The sequence below is a fragment of the Mobula hypostoma genome, unplaced genomic scaffold, assembly GCF_963921235.1.
Source record: "Mobula hypostoma unplaced genomic scaffold, sMobHyp1.1 scaffold_130, whole genome shotgun sequence".
In the NCBI taxonomy this organism is placed as follows: domain Eukaryota; kingdom Metazoa; phylum Chordata; class Chondrichthyes; order Myliobatiformes; family Myliobatidae; genus Mobula; species Mobula hypostoma.
The window spans coordinates 1-22495 of NW_026948240.1; the positions used below are offsets into that span (position 1 = coordinate 1).

At 45.6% G+C, this 22495-nt stretch overlaps 1 protein-coding gene and 1 long non-coding RNA gene across 3 annotated transcripts in view; one reads left to right on the forward strand and one right to left on the reverse strand.

Moving 5' to 3' along the window:
• Positions 1–711: 711 nt before the first annotated feature.
• Positions 712–22495, forward strand: part of LOC134342144 (NACHT, LRR and PYD domains-containing protein 3-like) — a 40655-nt gene continuing 18871 nt past the window's right edge. For both annotated transcript variants that reach the window (XM_063040118.1, XM_063040120.1), the window contains exons 1-5: positions 712–827; positions 2926–3210; positions 4086–4252; positions 11069–11240; positions 11350–11415. In XM_063040118.1, the coding sequence (XP_062896188.1) occupies positions 818–827; positions 2926–3210; positions 4086–4252; positions 11069–11240; positions 11350–11415 (700 nt within the window). In that variant the 5' untranslated portion in view covers positions 712–817. The remainder of the gene's footprint in view (positions 828–2925; positions 3211–4085; positions 4253–11068; positions 11241–11349; positions 11416–22495) is intronic.
• The window catches only part of LOC134342145 (uncharacterized), a 30032-nt gene continuing 18959 nt past the window's right edge, over positions 11423–22495 (reverse strand). Inside the window, exons 2-4 of the long non-coding RNA XR_010016960.1 lie at positions 15031–15082; positions 14317–14385; positions 11423–11908 (exon numbers count right to left, since the gene is read on the reverse strand). This is a non-coding gene — a long non-coding RNA (uncharacterized LOC134342145). The remainder of the gene's footprint in view (positions 11909–14316; positions 14386–15030; positions 15083–22495) is intronic.

A 22495-nucleotide genomic window follows, 5' to 3' on the forward strand; every position in this document is an offset into this window, starting at 1 on the left:
TCCGAAGAGAGCAAGTTGGACTTATTCAAAATTAGCTTCAAGGTAGCAAGCAAAAAGTGCTGGTTGAAGGTTACTCCTCGCAATGGAGGCGAGTAATCAGTGGTGTGCCGCCAGGCTACAGGTTGGGACCTTTGATATTCGTTGTTTTATTTTATAGCAATGATTTGGATGCGTTTGACCAAGGCTTACTTGACTGGTTAGTTCGTAGAATGCACAAAATTAATAGTTGCTGTTTACAGAGAAGTTTATCGTAGCATATAGGGGATATAAATGGACAGGGGGTGGTAAAGAGATTATAAAACCAACCAGAGCAGCAACGGATTCATGCAGATGTTGGGGATTACGTGGAGGAAACAGCCAGGGGATATGGATGAGGCAGGCACAGTCGCATAATTCAAAAAGCAACTGGGATGTGTAGATGGAGTAAAAAGGCCAGGAGGGAAATGGGCCCATCACAGCAAATTGTGACCATCTCGGTGGGCACTGTGGTTGGCATTGTCTCATTGGGCTGAACGGTCTGTATTTGTGCTCTATTGCCCTGTGACTCTTTCAGTAGATGCGCCAGGTATCACTGGACAGACTTACAGACATGGAGTGGGTGTTGTTGTTAACGGGGAATGTTTAGTCCCCAAGCCAACTGCTGCTCTGATAAAGGGGATGGAAGTACTGTCATATTTGCTGAGTAATCTACTCTCTCTGAGTCACTGTCTGCTTGCTGTGTGTAATTCAGGGCATCACCAGCAGGTGGAGCTGTCCTGAACCGCGACCAAAGTGTAAACAAGACGACGACAATCAACAATCGCCAGTCACAATCAGAATGGACAAAGGTATGATCACAGGGATCTTTGAATTAAACTTTTGTCACGTTTCTACACAGTACTTCAGATGAAGAAACTGACATAGATGTTAACAGGGCATAGAAAAGTTTCATCAAGCAGTATCACTTATCCCACTGGTAAAGCGGCATTGAGTAATTCATCAACCTAACAGATCGAGCGCAGGGACCTGACAACAGTAATGGTCGAATCACTCCACTCACCATGCAAAGCTTCAGCTGAGTGAAAGGAACAGGGACTCCTGAATCAGGTGGTTGTGAGTGAAACACAGACAGGAATGTGACAGCAGTCTTGTGGTTTATGTAAATATTCAGGGTCAGGGTCCGTTTCACTTCCAGACAAGTACTGAGGTGTAAGATATCTCCAACTTCCATTTATAAAATATAGAACCAGATAATAGGAGCATTTCCTGGATTTCAGAAATTCTGTGATAACACAGCATTTCAGAATTTGGAAGGAAAGCTATCAACTCCCCCCTGGTTTTCCTTGCCTGCTGCACAAAGAAGAGGGGTGTTTCCAAAATCTGTTTTCTGTAGCAGAGCCGTGGATATTGCCAGTGTTGGGAATGGTTGAGGATCAGGAGGCAGCTTATTGTAGATACATTTGTGTGATCTGCTTCTGTGTTTTAATACCCCAGTGAATATCCGGGCTGTGGAGAAATGGTGAATGTGAGTTTCTAAATATTTCCCACTTGAGTTGATCTTCTACCTGAATTTAAATTCCCAGGATCTCTGCTGGGAATCCCGGCATAACGAATAACCAAATGTCTCTGTCACCTGTAGGCATTGTGATTGTGCTCAAATCTGTGATTCCAGGTGGAATAAAAATATATTACAGCCTGGAAACGGGTCCTTCGGCCCATCTAATTCACGCTGATCTAAATGTCTAAGCCTGTCCTATTTTCCTGCAGCTTTTCAAAAATTCCCTTTGTAAACTTCTTCTTCCTGTCCACATGCTCTCAACTTTGTAATTTTATCTGTGTTTGCAGCCTTCTCTGACTGCACGTAATTTATACCCTTCACCCACCACATGAAAAAATACCCCTTTGGTCCCTTTTAAATCTCTGCCCTCAAGTCTCAGACTCCCGCACCCCGGGAAAAAGACTGTGACTATCTACCCTATCTACGCCCCTGATTATTTTATGTTCATATACGTGTGTAAGGTCTCCCTTCAAGCCCCTGAGCTCCAGGACAAACTGTCCTAGACGAACCATATAACACAAAAAACATCACCCTAGCCCAGAACCGTAGTGGTCATTCTCCACTACACACATTCCAGCTTAATCACTTCCATCCTTTAGATTAACAACTGCAACTACACGCAAAGCTCTCTAAACGAGACATTGCCAATGACTTGCATAGTTGTTACATGATGATCATCAGGCGGGGGATAAGAAGGCAACCAGGGGAGCAGACAGCATAGATCTCATGGTAATGGTCAGCCTGCGACCCAGGGTACCGGGCGATGTGCGTCTCAGGGGAATGGTCAGTCTGTGACCGAGGGGACTGGACATCGTGTGACAAAGCGATTGGAGAATGTGTGATCCAGCAGACCGGACCATGTGTAATCCCGTTGCTGGTCTGTGTGTGACACTGACTACTGGACAGGAAGTGACCCTGGGAGATTTTAGCATGTCGAAGATAATCGCGGTGATATTTCCCAGTATCACCGGACACTGCTGCATTAAGATCCCGTGGTCATCCGTGTGTTCAACTGCTGTGAATTCAGTGATCAGTATTACTGTGTCTCTCCTGTTATTTTACTGGGAGTGAATGTGCTCAGACACCGGCTTATTGGGATGGTCAGCTGGCAAGATGTATGGTTGACATTACCCAGCACAGTTCCACTCCAAATCTGGTCAGCCAGAGTCTCAGTTTTACTGTGTCTCTCCTGTTATTTTACTGGGAGTGAATGTGTCCAGTCACTGGCTTATTGGGATGGTCACCTGGCAAGATGTGCGGTTCACATTCACCAGCACAGTTCCACTCCAAATCTGGTCACCCAGAGTCTCGGCTCCATTGCAGTCTGAATCAGTTTTGCTCAGATCTAAATCATACTCGTATAACCTGCAATTCATCACTTATTTCAGGTAGGAAATGGAAGGGAATAGGGAAACTGAAGAGGATTTTACCAGGCGGATCATCGAGGGAAGATGATCGGGACACGGGAAACAAGGTACCAAAGCAGGGTCAGATTGAGAGCAATGTCCCAATGGAATGCGGTCCGGCCGCAGCGGAAGTGGAGCAAATTCAGCCCAGAGACAGTGACGTCAGAGACACTGAGCAGGACCCTGGAACCGGTACAAGTGAGGCGACTGTCTGTCAACTCGGAAGCTCATTGGACACGGAATTGTCAAGTGTCCAACAAGGAGCAGGTGAGTGAAATATGAGGGTGATGGGTTCGTAAAATGTGGCAGGGAGGAGGGTAAAGGTGAGGCCTTGTTGGAGGGTTGGTCAAAGGAGAGGGGGAATGTGTGGGTGTGGTACATGTGATGTAGTGGGCAGTTTGCTACCCCACTACAGGAAATGTACTACCTGCTCTGATGAGTTCCGGGATGTCTATTGGAGGAAATGCAACTGTCCAGATTAAGAGAGTATGTCCAGGATATGTGTTCGCCAGGATGGTTTGTATTAAATGTGGTCCTTCTGGTAAGGTAATGCCCAGAACATTGTTGGGTCGGTTTTAATGCCAGTATTTGGGGATAAGCATGACGTGTTCACAGAATGTGGCAGGGAGGAGGGTAAAGGTGAGGCCTTGTTGGAGGGCTGGTCAGATGAGATGGGAAATGAGAGGTACATGTGGTGCAGAGAGGCACCCGCTACCCCATTACAGTAAATGTACTACTGGCTCTGAGGATTTCCAAGATGTGTATTGGAGGAAATGCAGCTGTCCAGTTAAGGAGAGTATTTCTGGGATGTGAGTCAAGGGAAGTGTATTCGCCAGGATGGAGAAAGGATTTCTGGGAAGCGAATATTACCCACAGTCCCAACATTTATTGCTTATCCAGAATTGAAATAGGTGAGTGGGCGGGATGGGGGATTGACTGGTTTGCATTAAATGTGGTCCTCCTATTAATGTAATGACCAGAACATTGTTGGTTCAGTTTTTAGTCCAGTATTGGTGATGGGGAATTAATTCATTTTTGTCTGTAGGCATGTTCAAGACACATTTTGTTGTGGAGTTGCATGAGAGCGGTGGAGACGAGGGATATCTGAGTTCAAACCTACATTTTCCTTTTTATATTAACAGAGCCAGGGTTTACAATCTCTGACCTCCTGGCAGAGGGGGAGGAATATCGACTGTACCAACTGACAAATTTCTACAGGGACAGACTCCAACAAGCGATTGAAGAAAAGGTTGAAAGACTCGGCTGGATGTTGACAAAGGAGGGACATTTCAGTAGAGAAGAAAATGAGGTGAGTGTAGTTTGTGTATTGTCACAGAAATGCTGGGAATAGTGACCAAAGTTAACCTCCTGCACGTTCTAGAAGTTCTACATCGGAATGGAGACTTTGATCTCTGACTTGTCTCTCACAGATCTGGTCTCAGCTGTTAAGATGGGGAGCACTGGGAACTACAGGTTCAACGTCACCTTTTCCTCTCACACCTGCTGTATTTATCAGTGTGATATAAGAGCAGTGGCTGCATATCTGGACCTTGAAGAGGCATTCAGTCTTAAACTAATTTCAAATCTTGTCTGAACAGTCAGGCAGATTCACCTCAGCTCATTAATCCAGGATGAATATTAAACTGTCAGATTGTAAATTGGGACAACTGGCTTCACTGCGGTACTTGAGGGAGGGAAACCTGCTAACCACAGCTGGTCTGGTCTCCATCTGAGTTCCCAAACAATGTGTGGCTGACTTGTCATAGTCATAGAAAAGTACAGCACAGAAACAGGCCTTTTGGCCCATTTATTCCATGCTGGTCTACTTAAACTACCTATTCGCATTGACCTTCACCGGGCCATGGCGCTCTATCCACTCATTAAACATTTATCTATCCAGACTTCTCTTAACCTCTTGTACTACTTGCGCTGCTGGCTAGTTTCACACTCTTAGCACCCTCTGAGTCAACATGTTACACGTTTGAACCCTTTGAATTTTTCACCTTTCACCCTTTACTGTTGTTGTAGTACCTCTTTACCTCAGTACAAAATGCCTGCTTGCATTTATCCTCTCTATACCCCATGTAATTGTGCACACTTCTGTCAAATCTCCCCTTAGTCTTCCATGTTCCAATGAATAAAGTCCTAACCCGTTCACTCTTTTCTTATAACTTAGGTCTTCCAGTACCGGCAACATCCTTGTAATATTTTCTGTATTCTTTCAAACTTATCTCCATCTGCGCTATAGGTAGGTGAGAAGAACTGCACATAATATCAAAATTAGGCCTCACCAACGTCTTATACAACATCATATCCCATCCACTGTACACAATATTTTCATTTATGAAGTTTAATGCGCTAAGAAACGTTCTTTCAGAGCCTATCAACATTTGCCGCCAATTTCAATGACTTATGCATCTGTATTCCCAGATCACTTTGTTCTACCGGTCGCTGTGTAAGATCGACCCTGCTTGGTCCTCCCAAAGTGCAGCATCTTGCACCTGTCTGCATTACATTGCATCGGCCCATTTTAAACCCATTCTCCAGTTGGTCTAGGTCTCATTGCAAGCTCTTGTAGTCTTCCTCTTTGTCCACTGCACCATCCCAATGTTGGTGTCATCCGCAAATGTGCTGATCCAGTTTGTTGTGGGGTGGATGAAATCTCCGGAAAGACAGAGTTACTGGTAGATACAATGCAGCTCCTTTATTCGACAAAACAAGGTACGGCAGGCATCATACGGATGGAGGCACTTCCGGTGGAAAGGTCTGTTAGCCCAATGTGGGCTCGATTTTTATATGCTAAACACAAAGGGCAATCCCTATTTACAAAGTTATAGACAATGCATAGACAATGCTTTCTTTAGAAGCCACATACAAAACATCACATCTTCTGACTTCATCCTCTCCTCCTGACGCCCACATGTCTGGGTTGGTACTCACAGCCTTCAGGAATGCAAGTTAAATCCACAATACATTTGTCTGGCATTGTACGTGCTAACATAGAGGACAATTAATATTTATATAGTATAGATAAGACTGTCTTCAAAACTACCTGTAAACTTCACACTTCCACCCGCAGCGTCTGGGCTGGTATTCCAGTAAAACCTTTCCAATTCCCTGCCGGTAACTTTTCGAGGAATCAATCATTATAAGCCTAGTCGATCCAGTCTTTCATCATATGAAAGTCCTTATTTCTCAAAGTAATTTGATTGTTTGCCGTAGAGGGAGTACAAAGAAGGTTCACCAGATTGATTCCTGGGATGGCAGGACTTTCACATGATGAAAGACTGGAGCGACTCGGTTTATACTCTCTGGAATTTAGAAGATTGAGGGGGGATCTGATTGAAACGTATAAAATCCTAAAGGGATTGGACAGGATAGATGCAGGAAGGTTGTTCCCGGTGTTGGGGAAGTCCAGAACGAGGGGTCACAGTTTGAGGATAAAGGGGATGCCTTTTAGGACCGAGATGAGGAAAAACTTCTCCACACAGAGAGTGGTGAATCTGTGGAATTCTCTGCCACAGGAAACAGTTGAGGCCAGTTCATTGGCTATATTTAAGACGGAGTTAGATATGGCCCTTGTGGCTAAAGAGATCAGGGGGTATGGAGGGAAGGCTGGTGCAGGGTTCTGAGTTGGATGATCAGCCGTGATCGTACTGAATGGCGGTGCAGGCTCGAAGGGCTGAATGGCCTACTCCTGCACCTATTTTCTATGTTTCTGTGTTTCTAATGTCCTAAGCCCATCCATCTTCAGTTGCATCCTCGATTACCTTAATTGCATCATAGGTGTATGTTGCTTGAAGACTATTCAATGCTTAATTCATAACTTCTCAATTAATCAGGAAGCCCATGCCTTCCTTCAGAAACTGATCATCATTTTACAGCGTGAGCTCCAGGCAGTAACCGTCTGCATCATGAGGCAGCCGCACTGACATTCCTTAATGTTCTGTTGCCTTTACACATCATAAGACCATAAGGCATTAGAGCACAAATGGGGCCATCGATTCTGCTTCGCCATTACATCATGGGTGATTTACTATCCCTCTCAACTCCATTATCCTGCCTTCTCCCAATGAACTTTGCTGACCTAATTAATCAAGAAGGTACCAAACTCTGTTTTAAATACACCCAATGACCTGGTCTCTGCGGCTGTCGGGGTCAATGAATTCTACAGATTCACTACTCTTCGGCTGAAGAATCTCCTCATCTCTGTTCTAAATGGGCATCCCTCTATTCTGAGGCTGTTCCATCTGGTTCTGGACTCCCCCACTTTGAAACATCATCTCCACATCCTCTCAGAGCCTATCGATATTCCACAGGTTACAAGTAGATCCCTCCCCCCCCCCCCCGCCCCCCCATCCTTCCACACTCCAGCCAGTACAGGCTCATCCAGGAATCATTCTCATCAAAATCAGGTTTAATATCTCCAGTTCTGTTAGTTTTGATTCCTCCCTGGTCTTTCCACAATGCCATTACATATTTTCTCTCATCAGGGAACTAAAACCGTTCACGATATGCCAGTGCGAAGTAACCAGTGCTTGTTCTTATATTCTAATCCTCTCGAAATGAAAACAAACATTGTTTTTACCTTTCCTAACACCGACTCAAACTGCAAGGAATCCTGTACTCATTCTCCTGAGACTCTTTACAACTCTGATTTCTGATTTTTCTCCCAGATTCAAAAATAGTCTATGTCTTCATTATTTCTGCCAAAGTGTATGGCCACCTACCTCCCTATACTACATTCTAATTGCCACTGATTTGTCCATTTTTTTATTGGTCTCTGTCCTCAGGCAAAATCCCTGCCTCCTCAACGCTTCCTGTCCTTCCCCCTATCTTCGTAACACGTGAAATCTTGGCCATAAAGCCTTCAAATCATTGACATAACAGAAAAAGAAACTGTCCCTAAACCAACCACTCCAGAACACCAACATCTGATAAGAAAAAGCTCTATTTGTTCCCATTCTGTGTTTCCTGACAGTCGGACAAAATCTGTCTGGAGAAAAACATGGATTCTCTTTCCATGCTAGTGTCTTTCTTGTCCTACTGTCGGCCCCTGTCTTGTTAAACGGTGTCATGTGCGGCACCTAGTCAAAGGTCCTCGGGAGGTCCAAGTAAACAACTTGCACTGACTCTCCGTTCTCCACCCAGCATGCTATCTTCTCCAAAAATTCCAACAGGCCTATCAGGCAAAATTCCCTTCCATGGATTTTGGCCTTTTTTATCATGTGCATTCAAATGCCCCGAAACCTTATCCTCAATTATCGACTGCTGACATCTTCCCAACGTTGATCAGACTAACTGGCCTACAAATTAAAATAGTCGGTCCTCCGGAACCACTCCAAAATCTAGTGATACTTGAGCAATCATTACTAATGTCTCCACAATCTCTTCAGCCTCCCCTTGCAGAAGCCATCGGGTGCGGTTGATCTGGACTCATCAATCTTAAGATCAGAAGACCATAAGACAAACAAGCAGAAATCGGCCAGTCGGCCCATCGAGTCTGCTCCGCCATTTTATCATGAGCGGATATATTTTCTTATTTAGTCCCAATCCCCCGCCTTCTCACCATAACCTTTGATGCCCTGGCTACTCAGATACCTATCAATCTCTGCCTTAAATGCACCCAATGACTTGGCCTCCACTGCTGCCTGTGGCAACAAATTCCATAGTTTCACCACCCTCTGGCTAAAAAAAATTCTTCGCATCTCTTTTCTGAATGGGCGCCCTTCAACCCTTAAGTCATGCCCCCTCGTATTAGACTCCCCCATCATGGGAAACAACTTTGCCACATCCACTCTGTCCATGCCTTTCAACATTCGAAATGTTTCTATGAGGTCCCCCCTCATTTTCTAAACTCCAAGGAATACAGTCCAAGAGCGGACAAATGTTCCTCATATGTTAACCCTCTCATTCCCGGAATCATTCTAATGAACCTTCTCTGTACCCTCTCCAACATCAGCACATCCTTTCTTAAATGAGGAGACCAAAACTGCCCACAGTACTCCAAGTGAGGTCTCACCTTGTACAGTTTCAACATCACATCCCTGCTCCTTTACTCTATTCCTCTAGAAATGAATGCCAACATTACATTTGCCTTCTTCACCACAGACTCAGCCTGGAGTTTAACCTTAAGTGTATCCTGCACGAGGACTCCCAAGTCCCGTTGCATCTCAGAACTTTGAATTCTCTCCCCATTTAAATAATAGTCTGCTCGTTTATTTCTTCTGCCAAAGTGCATAACCATACACTTTCCAACATTGTATTTCATTTGCCACTTATACTTTTCAGAACTTTCAGCTTCCCGAGCGCCTTCTCCTTAATAATTGCAAATACACTCAATTCTGCCACCTGACGTTCTCAAATATCTGGCACGTTCTAGTGTTTTCTACAGTGAAGACCGATGCAAAATACTTACTAATATCTCCGCAATTTCCTTGTCCCCTGACAGTATCTCTCCACTGTCATTTTCCAGCGGCCCAATATCTACTTTCCTCTCTTTCACTCTTCATATATCAGACGGACCTTTTGGTAAGCTATTTTAAATTATTCGCTAGCCTACCTTCATATTTCATATTTTCTCTACTAACGGCTTTTAAATTGCCTTCTGTTGGTTCCTAAAAACATCCCAGTCCTCCAGCTTTCTACTATATTTTCTGATATTCTGTGCCCTCTCCTTTGCTTTTGTGCTGCTTTGACAACCTCGTCAGCCACGGTTGATCATCCTCCCTTCAGAATGATTCTTCATCTTTGTGATCATTTGTCCTGCACCTTCTGAATTGCTCCAAGAAACTTCAGCCATTCCTGCTCTGCCATTGTCCTTGTTAGTGTCACTTCCGAGTTTATTTTTGCCTAGCTCCTCTCCAATGCTTCTGTAATTCCTTTATCCAACTGCCATACTGACACATCTAACTTAACCTTCTCCCTCTCAAACTGCAGTGTGAGTTCTGCTATTTTCTGATCACTGCCTCTTAAGGGTTTATTTACCTGAAGCTCCCCAATCAAATCTAATGCAGACTCCAGATAATAAAGGCATCCGTTAGTCTTGCGAGACCATGGATCTGCGTCTGGAAAGTCTTCACTCTCCGGGGCGCAGGCCTGGGCAAGGTTGTATGGAAGACCAGCAGTTGCTCATGCTACAAGTCTCCCCTCTCCACGAGACCGATGTTGTCCAAGGGAAGGGCATTAGGACCCATACAGCTTGGCACCAGTGTCGTTGCAGAGCAATGTGTGATTAAGTGCCTTGCTCAAGGACACAACACGTTGCCTCGGCTGGGGCTCGAACTCACGACCTTCAGGTCGCTAGTCGAATGCCTTAACCACTTGGCCACGTGCCCAAACAGACTCCAGATACGCCTTTCCTATAGTGGACTCAACCAAAAGCTTCTCTCAAAAGCGATTTCATAGGCATTCTATAAATTCTCTCACTTGGGATTCAGCACTGACCTGATTTTCCAAAGCTCCCTTCATATTGAAATTCCCAATGACTATTTTCACATTCACCTTTTTCCATGCCCCTTCTCTCTCCCGTTGTAAATTGTAGCACACATCCTGGTTACTGTTAACAGGCCTGTATGTAATTTCCATCAGGGTCATTTCACCTATGCAGTTTCTTAACATCTCCATCGTCCAATTTGATATCACCTCGTTCTCAGGACCTATCATTTTTAATGGCAACAGATTCAACCCAACCCTTTCACCTACCTGCCTATCCTTTCTATTCAATATTTATGCTTGGATGTGAGCACACAAATATGATCTTCTTTCAGTCACGATTCAGTGATGCCCACCATCCATTTTATTTTGCTCTCTCGCTCTCCCCTCTCTTCTATCCTTGTTGTCAAATCTTGTTGATGCAATGCTACACATTGACAGATCGAGGAAATTAATCACATTAAATATACTGTAGGGTGTCAGTAAATCCTTATTCTTACACAATATTGATTTATAATTTCCTTCATTTACTGTTTCATTGTTAAAGACTAAACCCAGAGGGGATCAGCAGCAACCCAGGGACTGCATCTGTTCTGAAGCTACTGGGGCCATGAACAGATATTTTCCTCCACATTCTCCATGTACGTCTGACTGTCTGCTCCGCGGTAAATTTATTACTTTCCTTTTCTAGAAAGTCACTGAGCTGACAGAGAAGGGAAACCGGGCAGAGAGTTCCAGACTCTTCCTCAGTTTGGTGATGGGCAAAGGCTCCCAGGCTCGCAGAGCAATGTGGGAATCCTTTGTGACTTGGAGGACTGAGTTACCGAAGTTGGTCAGAATACTGAGGGAAATACAGGACCTCGGTATGTTAAAAATACGCACTGAACACAAAGGCACATTGAAATAAACATTTTAGTTATTTTAGTTGTTTTAGCTCTGCTTCCATGGATTTTTTTTTTAATATTTAAACAGGTCCTGATCCACAAGAATACATAAGCATTGGCGAAGGGTTATCTGAATTACCCACTCAACTGATAGGTGAGTGATGAAATGCACAGTTCAAACCACATGTCAAATGTTAGTCTGTGACTTGGCGAAACCTAGGAATCAAAATTCACCATCAGACATTTGCTGATCTCTGGATGCATGTAACAATTCAAAGAATCTCTCTTTGCAGCCTGAATATTCTACATTTTATTTTTCCATTAATCCATCTGTTGGTTCTGCTGAAGCCTTCACTCCAGGTCCTAATGCTCTGGGAATGCCCACACACCCCAGGCAGGCTCCTGATACACTGTATGACCCAGTCCAGGTGACTTTTCTATCTTCAGATCTTTCATCTTCCAAGCTCCTTTTCCTTATTAATAGCACTACATGCAATTCTGTTCGCTGATTTTCTTTACCTTTTGTAATTCCGCTAGTGACTTCCACAGAGTTTGTCTGGCATTTCTTTTTCACCTGTTACTGCAACTACAACAGCATTTTCCAGTGGTCCGATATCGACCTTCTCCCTTCTTTCCTCTTTATATATCTGGTGAAAGAAAAAAAAATACTTTGGTATCCTTTCTTATATTATTGATCATATCCTTGCATTTCCTGCACATTCATGTATAACTAGCAGCATCTCTAACATAGTTGCCTCCGACATGACCCTAGACACTAGAGTACTACAGCACAGTACAGGCCCTTTGCCCTCGATGTTGTGCCGACCCATACAATCCTTAAAAAACGTACTAAACCCACACTACCCCGTAACCCTCTATTTTTCTTTCATCCACATGCCTGTTAAAGAGGCTCTTAAATACCCCTAATGTTTTAACCTCCACCACCATCCCTGGCAAGTCATTCCAGGCACCCACAACCCTTTGTGTAAAAAACATACCCCTGATGTCTCCCCCAAACTTCCCTCCCTTAACTTTGTACATACGCCCTCTGGTGTTTGCTATTCGTGCCCTGGGAAACAGGTACTGGCTCTCCACCCTATCTATGCCTCTCATAACCTTGTAGACCTCTATCGAGTCCCCTCTCATCCTTCTACGCTCCAAAGAGAAAAGTCCCAGCTCTGCTAACCTTGCCTCACAAGACTCATTTTCCAATGCAGGCAACATCCTGATAAATCTCCTCTGCACCCTCTCCATAGCTTCCACATCCTTCCTATAATGAGGTGGCCAGAACTGAAAACAATACTCTAAGTTTGGTTGCACCAGAGATTTGTAGAGTTGCAACATGACCTCTCTACTCTTGAACTCAGTCCCCCTATTAATGAAGTCTAGCATCCCACAGGCCTTCTTAACTACCCTATCAACCCATGCAGCGACCTTGAGGGATGTATGGATTTGAACCCAAGGTCCCTCTGTTCATCCACACTCTTAAGTAACGACCATTAACGCTGTACTCAGCCTTCTGGTTTGTCCTTCCAAAATGCATCACCTCACACTTAACCGGATTGAACTCTATCTGCCATTTGTCTGCCCAACTCTGCATCCTGTCTATATCCTCTTGTAACCTTCGACAACCTACAGTTCCATCCACAACTCCTCCAATCTTTGTGTCATCCACAAATTTACTCACCCATCCTTCCGCCTCTTCATCCAGGTCATTTACAAAAATCACAAAGAGCAGGGGTCCCAGGACAGATCCTTGCGGCACTCCACTAATCACCGACCACCAGGCAAAATACTTTCCTTCCACTACTACCCTCTGCTTTCTTCCTGTAAGCCATTTTTTTTTATCCAAACAGCAGAGGTTCCACTGATCCCATGCCTCATGACTTTCTGGATGAATTTCTCGTGGGGGACCTTGTCAAATGCCTTGCTAAAATCCATGTAGACCACATCTACCACCCTACCCTCATCAATTTCTTTTTGTTACCTCTTCAAAAAACTCAATTAGGCTCGTGAGGCACGACCTTCCCTTCACAAAGCCATGTTTTCCCAGACGAATTCCAGGCACCCACAACTCTGTGAAAAAATCTACCCATAATTGCTGTAAATTTACCCCATCTCACCTTAACGAAATGCCCTCTGGTATTAGACACCAGTCTTATGTAAAAAATAACAAACAAACAAAACACAGGCTGTCGACCCAAACTCTTATCTCTCAAACTTGTACACCTCTGTCAGATCTCTGTTCTAACTCCAGAGTAAACAAACCAAGTTTATCAAACCTCTACTTGTAGCACATGCCACCGAATCCAGGCAACACCCTGATGAACCTGTTCTGTACTCCCTCCAATCCTTTCCAATAGCTGGACCATCAGAAGCGAATACAATACTCCAGATGCTCCCTAAAACCAGAAGACTTAAGAATTAAGCCAATCGGCTCAGTGAATTTGCTCCTCAATTTCTCTCAACCCCATTATCCTGCCTTCTGTAACAGTTGACGCTCTTCCGAATCAGGAAGATACCGATCTGCATTTTAAATATATCCAATGACGTGTCTTCCTCACCGTCTATGACAACAATTTCACAGATTCACCGCCCGCCAGCCAAGAAATTTCTCCCAGTGTGGGACCCCGTCAGCCAGGAAAATTCATACAGTTCCCAAGCATATTAATTTTCTGTATGAGTTTCCCATGTGGGACCTTGTCAAAGACTACCAATATACAAGTAGACAACATCCATGTGTAACTTCATCCATCACCTTTGTCTCCTCCTGGAGGAACTCAATCAAGTTGGCAAGACGCAAACCCCGCCCAACGCCTTGCTGCTGAGCCCCAAACCACCTCAAACATTCTCTCTTTCATACTCCCTTGGGGCAGAAGATATAAAAGGCTGAATGTATGTACCAAAAGCCTCAGGGACAGCTTTAATTCTGCATTTATAAGACCATTGAATAGTTATTATTGGCTCTTAATAACAATAAGACAATTATATAATTGTAGCATCGTGCATCTTGTAACTAATAACAAACTCACTTAGATAACCATAATATACTCACAGGACAGCAGAAAGAATACCGTTCGGGTATGAACAACAGATAACAGATTATGTAATTCTATTTCCAACCCTGTGGAAAGCAGAAATCTTTCAATGTTATACTGTCTATCAAAAACATTTGATTCTCTACAACATCTGATGTAGCATTGGTGTAAAATAATCGTCCTATTAACAACCATAAAGAAAGAACCACCATTATCAAAATAAATTGAGGGATTTTCCAGAGAGACTCACTAAGGCTAGTATGGTTTTGTTTGGCTATAAACCTGCTCATAATTTACTGAAACGGACAAAAATCAGGTACCAAATCAGGTAAAAATACGAATTATGCCTTTGCACAGCGATACATTGATGATTTGAAATTATTTGCTCTTGCATCAGCAAAGCTAAAACGAATAATTCAAATAATGGAACTAATTTCCAAAGATATAAGCATAAACTTTAGACTTGAAAAGTACAGAGCATGAAACATAAAGAATGTTGCAATAGAGCCAGTAGAATATCAAACAGAGCTTCAGGATACAATGCAACAGAATATGAAGCATATATTTAGGATATCAATAAGCAAAGAAAATAGATAATCGTGTGATAAAGAAAAACCTTCCAACAAAATTTACTTCAAGTCTGAAGAAAATCTGAATTTACATCAAGGATCAAGAAAATCTGCCAAACAGAGCTGAACAGTAAAAATATAACAAAGGTAGTAAACACTCACTATGCCCATATTGACGTATAATTTTGGTTTAATATCCTGGTCAGAAACAGATCTGGAAAATATGCAAAGAAAAATAAGAACTTAAACAACAGTTTCTAGAAAACACCACGTGCACTGGAGCATACTTAGATTGATATGAACGAGGACAGTATGAGTATGATGAATAACAGATCTAAAAAAATGAGATAACAGCCAGATAAAAATTCTCAGAATCAGAGTTAATATCATGGACACATGTCCTGAAAATTGTTTTTCTGTGCCAGCAGCACAATTACAGTAAAGTGTGCTCGGTGAGTGTGTGTTTATGTATACACTTGTAGAAATAGAGTTGTATCAGCGTGAATTGATCAGTCTGATGTCCTGGTGGAAGAAGCTGTCCCGGAGCCTGTTGGTCCTGGCTTTTATGCTACGGTACCGTTTCCCGGATGGCAGCAGCTGGAACAGTTTGTGCTTGGTGAGACTTGGGTTCAGAATGATCCTTCGGGCCCTTTTTACACCCTGTCTCTGAAATGTCCTGAGTAGTGGGAAGATCACATCTGCAGATGCACTGGGCTGTCCGCACCACTCTCTGCAGAGTCCTGCGATTAAGGGAAGTACAGGTCCCATACCAGGCAGTGATGCAGACAGTCAGGATGTTCTCAATTGTGCCCCTGTAGAAAATCGTTATCATTTGGGGGCTCATACCAAACTTCCTCAACCATCTGAGGTGAAAGAGGTGCTGTTGTGCCTTTTTCACCACACAGCTGGTGTGTACAGATCACGTGAGGTCCTCAGTGACGTGAATGCTGAGGAACTTAAAGCTGTTCACCCTCTCAACCCCAGATCCATCGATGTCAATAGGGGTCAGCCTGTCTCCATTCCTCTTGTTTTCGCGACATTGTGACCAGCTCCTTTGCTTTTGCGACATTGAGGGAGAAGTTGTTTTCTTGACACCACTGTGTCAGGGTGATGACTTCTTCTATGTAGTTTACCTCGTTATTATTTGAGATTTGGCCAATCCATATAGTATCGTCAGCAAATTTAATTAGCAGATTGGAGCTGTGGGTGGCGACACAGTCATGTGTATACAGAGAGTAAAGGAGGGAGCTTAGGACACTGCCCTGAGGGGCACCTACATCGAGTGTCAGAGGGGCAGAGGTGAGGGAGCCCACTCTTACCACCTGCTGGCGATCTGACAGGAACTCCACGATCCAGCTGCACAAGGCAGGGTCGAGGCCGAGGTCTCTGAGCTTCTTGTCAAGCCTGGAGGGAATGATGGTGTTGAATACTGAACTGTAGTCCAAGAACAGCATTCTCACATAAGCATCACTCCTCTCCAGATGTTCAGAGGCACTGGCTGTCCACTCTATCTATTCCTCTTAATATCTTGTACACCTCTATCATGTCTCCTCTCATCCTCCTTCTCTCCAAAGAGAAAAGCCCTAGCTCCCTTAATCTCTGATCATAATGCATAATCTCTAAACCAGGCAGCATCCTGGTAAATCTCCTCTGTACCCTTTCCAATGCTTCCACATCCTTCCTATAATGAGCTGACCAGAACTGGATACAGTACTCCAAGTGTGGCCGAACCAGAGTTTTATAGAGCTGCTTCATTACATCGCGATTCTTAGACATTATCCCTCGACTTATGAAAGCCAACACCCCATAAGCCTATCTACCTGTGAGGCAGCTTTCAGGGATCTGTGGACATGTAACCCAGATCCCTCTGCTCCTCCACACTACCAAGTATCCTGCCATTTACTTTGTATTCTGCCTTGGAGTTTGTCCTTCCAAAGTGTACCACCTCACACTTCTCTGGGTTGAACTCCATCTGCCACTTCTCAGCCCACTTCTGCATCCTATCAATGTCCCTCTGCAATCTTTGACAATCTTCTACACTATCTACAATACCACCAACCTTTGTGTCGTCTGCAAACTTGTCAACCCATCCTTCTACCCCCACATCCAGGTCGTTAATAAAAATCACGAAAAGTAGCGGTCCCAGAATAGATCCTTGTGGGACACCACTAGTCACAAACCTCCAATCTGAATGTACTCCCTCCACCACCACCCTCTGCCTTCTGCAGGCAAGCCAATTCTGAATCCACCTGGCCAAACTTCCCTGGATCCCATGTCTTTAGACTTTCTGAATAAGCCTACCATGTGGAACCTTGTCAAACGCCTTACTAAAATCCATGTAGATCACATCCACTTCACTACCCTCATCTATGTGCCTGGTCACCTCCTCAAAGAACTCTATCAGGCTTGTTAGATACGATCTGCCCTTCACAAAGCCATGCTGACTATCCCTGATCAGACCATGATTCTCTAAATGCCCATAAATCCTATCTCTAAGAATCTTTTCCAACATTTTTCCCACCACAGATGTAAGGCTCACTGGTCTACAATTACCCGGACTATCCCTACTACCTTTTTTGTACAAAGGGACAACGTTCGCCTCCCCCAATCCTCCGGTACCATTCCCGTTGACAACGAGGAAATAAAGATCCTAGCCAGAGGCTCAGCAATCTCTTCCCTCACCTAATGGAGAAGCCTGCGGAGTATTCTGTCTAGCCCAGGGGACTTATCCGTCCGAATGTATTTTAACAACTCCAACTCCTCCTCTCCCTTAATATCAACATGCTCCAGAACATCAACCTCACTCATATTGTCCTCACCATCATCAAGTTCTCTCTCATTGGTGAATACTGAAGAGAAGTATTCATTGAGGACCTCGCTCACTTCCACAGCCTCCAGGCACATCTTACCACCTTTATCTAAATGGACCTAGCTTCGCTCCTGTCATCCTTTTGTTCTTCACATAATTGAAGACTGCCTTGGGGTTTTCCTTTACCCTACTCGCCAAGGCCTCCTCATACCCACTTCTTGCTCTTCTCAGCCCCTTCTTAAGCTCCTTTCTTGCTACCCTAAATACCTCCATAGACCCATCTGATCCTAGCTTCCTAAACCTCATGTATGCTCCCTTCTTCCACCTGACTAGATTTTCCACCTCACTTGTCATCCATAGTTCCTTCACCCTACCATTATTTATCTTCCTCACCGGGACAAATTTATCCCTAACATCCTGCAACAGATCCCTAAACATTGACCATATGTCCATAGTATATTTCCCTGCAAAAGCATCATCCCAATTCACCTCCGCAAGTTCCAGCCTTATAGCCTGATAATTTGCCCTTCCCCAATTAAAGATTTTCCTGTCCTCTCTGATTCTATCCTTTTCCATGATAATGCTAAAGGCCAGGGAGCGGTGGTCACTGTCCCCCAGATGCTCTCCCACTGAGAGATCTGTGACCTGACCCGGTTCATTACCTAGTACTAGATCTAATATGGCATTCCCCCTAGTCGGCCTGTCAACATACTGAGACAGGAATCATCCTGGACACACTTAACAAACTCTGCCCCATCTAAACCCTTGGAAATATTCAGGTGCCAATCAATATTAGGGAACTTAAAGTCAACAATGATAACAACCCTGTTATTTTTGCACCTTTCCAAAATCTGCCTCCCCATCTGCTCCTCTGTATCTCTGCTGCTACCAGGGGGCCTATAGAATACCCCCAATATGGTAACTGCTCCCTTCCTGTTTCTGACTTCCACCCATACTGACTCAAAAGAGGATCCTGCTGCATTACCCACCCTTTCTGTAGCTGTAATAGTATCCCTGACCAGTAATGCCACCCATCCTCCCCTTTCCCCCCATCTCTATCCCTTTTAATGCACTGAAATCCAGGAATATTGAGAATCCATTCCTGCCCCGGTGCCAGCCAAGTCTCTATAATGGCCATTACATCATAATTCCATGTATGTATTCAAGCTCTCAGTTAATCACCTTTGTTCCTGATGCTTCTTGCATTGAAGTACACACATTTCAGCCCTTCTACCTTACTGTCTTTACACCGTTTATTCTGCTTCTCTTTTCTCAAAGCCTCTCTGTATGTTCGATCTGGCTTTACTCCATGCACTTCTTTCACTGGTCTATTGCTCCGGGTCCCATCCCCCTCGCAAATTAGTTTAAACCCTCCCGAACCATGCCAGCAAACCTACCTGCAAGGATATTGCTCCCCCTGGAGTTCAGGTGCAACCCATCCAATCTGTACAGGTCCCACCTTCCCCAGAAGAGATCCCAATGATCCAAAAATCTAAAACCCTGCTCCCTGCACCAACTCCTCAGCCACGCATTCAACTGCCATCTCCTCCAATTCTTACCATCACTGTCACGTAGCACTGGCAGCAATCCTGAGAACGCCACACTTGAGGTCCTGTTCTTCAGCCTTCTGCCTAGTTCCCGAAACTCACACTTCAGGACCTCATCCCTCTTCCTGCCCATGTCGTTGGTCCCAACATGTATCACCACTTCTGGTTGCTTTCCCTCTCGTACCAGGATGTTGTGCACCCGGTCAGAGACATCCCAGACCCTGGCACCCGGGAGACAACAAACCATGCGGGTGTCCTTCTCATGTCCACAAAATCTCCGGTCTGCTCCCCTGACTATAGAGTCTCCAATGACGACAGCTCTCCTCTTCTCCGTCCCACCCTTCTACACCACAGGGTCAGACTCAGTGCCGGAGGCCCTGCCACCGTGGCTCACACTTGGTCGGTCGTCCCCGCCAACAGTATCCAGGACGGTAAACTTATTATTCAGGTGAATGGCTGACACACACCCCTGACAACATCCTGTAAAACTATTAGACCCCACACACCCCTGACAGGCTCCTGACACACTGTGAAACCCCACACACACCTGGCCAGCCCCTGACACACTGTGAGACCCCAGACACACACAAGACAGGGTACTGACACACTGTGAGACACCTCCCACCCCTGACAGGCTCCTGACACACTGTGAGACACGATACAAACCTGGCCGGCTCCTGACACACTGTGAGACCCCACACACACAAGACAGGGTACTAACACACTGTGAGACACCTCCCACCCCTGACAGGCTCCTGACACACTGTGAGACAGGACACAAACCTGAGAGGGTCCTGAAACACTGTCAGAACCCACACACCATTGGCAGGGTCCTGACACACTGTGAGACCCCACACACATCTGACATGGACCTGACACACTGTGAGACCGCACACACCCCTGACAGGGTTGTGACACATTGTGAGACCCCACACACTCCCAACAGGGTCCTGACACACTGTGATACCTCAAATACCACTGAGAGGGTCCTGACACACTATGAGAACGCACCGACCCCTGACAGGTTCTTGACACACTGTGAGACCCCACACACCCCTGACAGGGTCCTGACACACTGTGAGACCCCACACACCCCTGACAAGGTCCTGTCACACTGTGAGACCCCACACACCACTGACAGGGTCCTGACAGACTATGAGACACCACACACACATGACAGGGTCCTGACACACTGTGAGACCCCTCACACCTCTGACACGGTCCTGACACACTGTGAGACCGCACACACCCCTGACAGGGCGGTGACACACTTCGAGACCCCACGCACCCCTGACAGGGTCCTGACACACTGTGAGACACCACACACCCCGGACAGGGTCCTATAGAAAATAGACAATAGACAATAGGTGCAGGAGTAGGCCATTTGACCCTTCGAACCAGCACCACCATTCACTGTGATCATGGCTGATTATCCACTATCAGCATCCAGTTCCTGCCTTATCCCCATAACCTTTGATTCCACTATCTTTAAGAGCTCTATCCATCTCTTTCTTGAAAGCATCCAGAGACTTGGCCTCCACAGCCTTCTGGGGCAGAGCATTCCATATATCCACCACTCTCTGGGTGAAAAAGCTTTTCCTCAACTCCTTTCTAAATGGCCTTCTCCTTATTCTTAAACTGTGGCCTCTGGTTCTGGACTCACCCATCAGCGGGAACATGCTTCCTGCCTGCAGCGTGTCCAATCCCTTAATAATCTTATGTTTCAATAAGATCCCCTCTCAGCCTTCTAAATTCCAGAGAATACAAACCCGGCCGCTCCAATCTTTCGACACATGACAGTCCCGCCATCCCGGTAATTAACCTTGTGAACCTACGCTGCACTCCCTCAATAGCAAGAATGTCCTTCCTCAAATTTGGAGACCAAAACTGAACACAATACTCTAGGTGTGGTCTCATCAGGGCCCTGTACAACTGCAGAAAGACCTCTTTGCTCTTGTACTCAATTCCCCTTGTTATGAAGGCCAGCATGCCATTAGCTTTCTTCACTGCCCTGCTGTACCTGCATGCTTGCTTACACACTGATGACACACAGTGAGGCCCCACAAACCCCTAACAGGACCCTGACACACTGTGAGACCGTACACACCCCTGACATAGTTCAGAAGCACTGTGAGACCCCACACACTCCTGACAGGTTTATGACACAGTGTGAGACCCCACACACTCCTGACATGGTTCAGAAGCACTGTGAGACCCCACACACTCCTGACAGGGACTTGAAACACTGTGAGACACAACACACCCCTGACAGAACCTGACACACTGTGAGACGCCACACACCACTGACAGCGTCCTGACACACTGTGAGACACCACACACCCCTGACAGGGTCCTGACACACTGTTTGACCCGAAACCCCCAGACAGGACCCTGACACACTGTGAGACCCCACACACCCCTTGGCAGGGTACTGACACACTGTGAGATCCCAGACACTACTGTCATTGTCCTGACACTCTGTGAGACCCCACAAACCACTCACAGGGTCCTGACACACTGTGAAAACTCACACATCCCTGACAGGGTCCTGTCACACTGTGAGACCCCATACACCACTGACATGTCCTGACACACTGTAAAACCCCACACACCACAGACACGGTCCTGACACGCAGTGAGACCCCACACACCCATGAGAGGTTCCTGACACATAGTGAGACCTCACACATCACTGACAGGGTCCTGAAAAACTGTGAGGCCCCACACACCACTAACAGGGACTTGACACACCGTGAGACCCCACACACCACTGACAGGGACCTAGCACAATGTGAGACCCCACACACCCCTGACAGTGTCCTGACACACTGTTCGACCCCACACACCCCTCACAGGGTCCTGACATACTGTTCGACCCGAAACCCCCTGACAGGACTCTGACACGCTGTGAAAACCCACGCACCCCTGACAGGGTACTGACACACTGTGTGATCCCAGACACTACTGACATTGTCCTGACACTCTGTGAGACCCCACAAACCACTCACAGGGACTTGACACACCGTGAGACCCCACACACCACTGACAGGGACCTAGCACAATGTGAGACCCCACACACCCCTGACAGGGTCCTTACACACTGTGAGACCCCACACATTCGACGGCGACCTGACATACTGTGGGACCCCACACACCCCGGACAGCATCCTGACACATTGTGAGATCCGGCACACCCCTCACAGGGTTCAGAAACACTGTGAGACCCCACACACCCCAAAAGAGTCCTGACGCACTGTGAGACGCAACACAG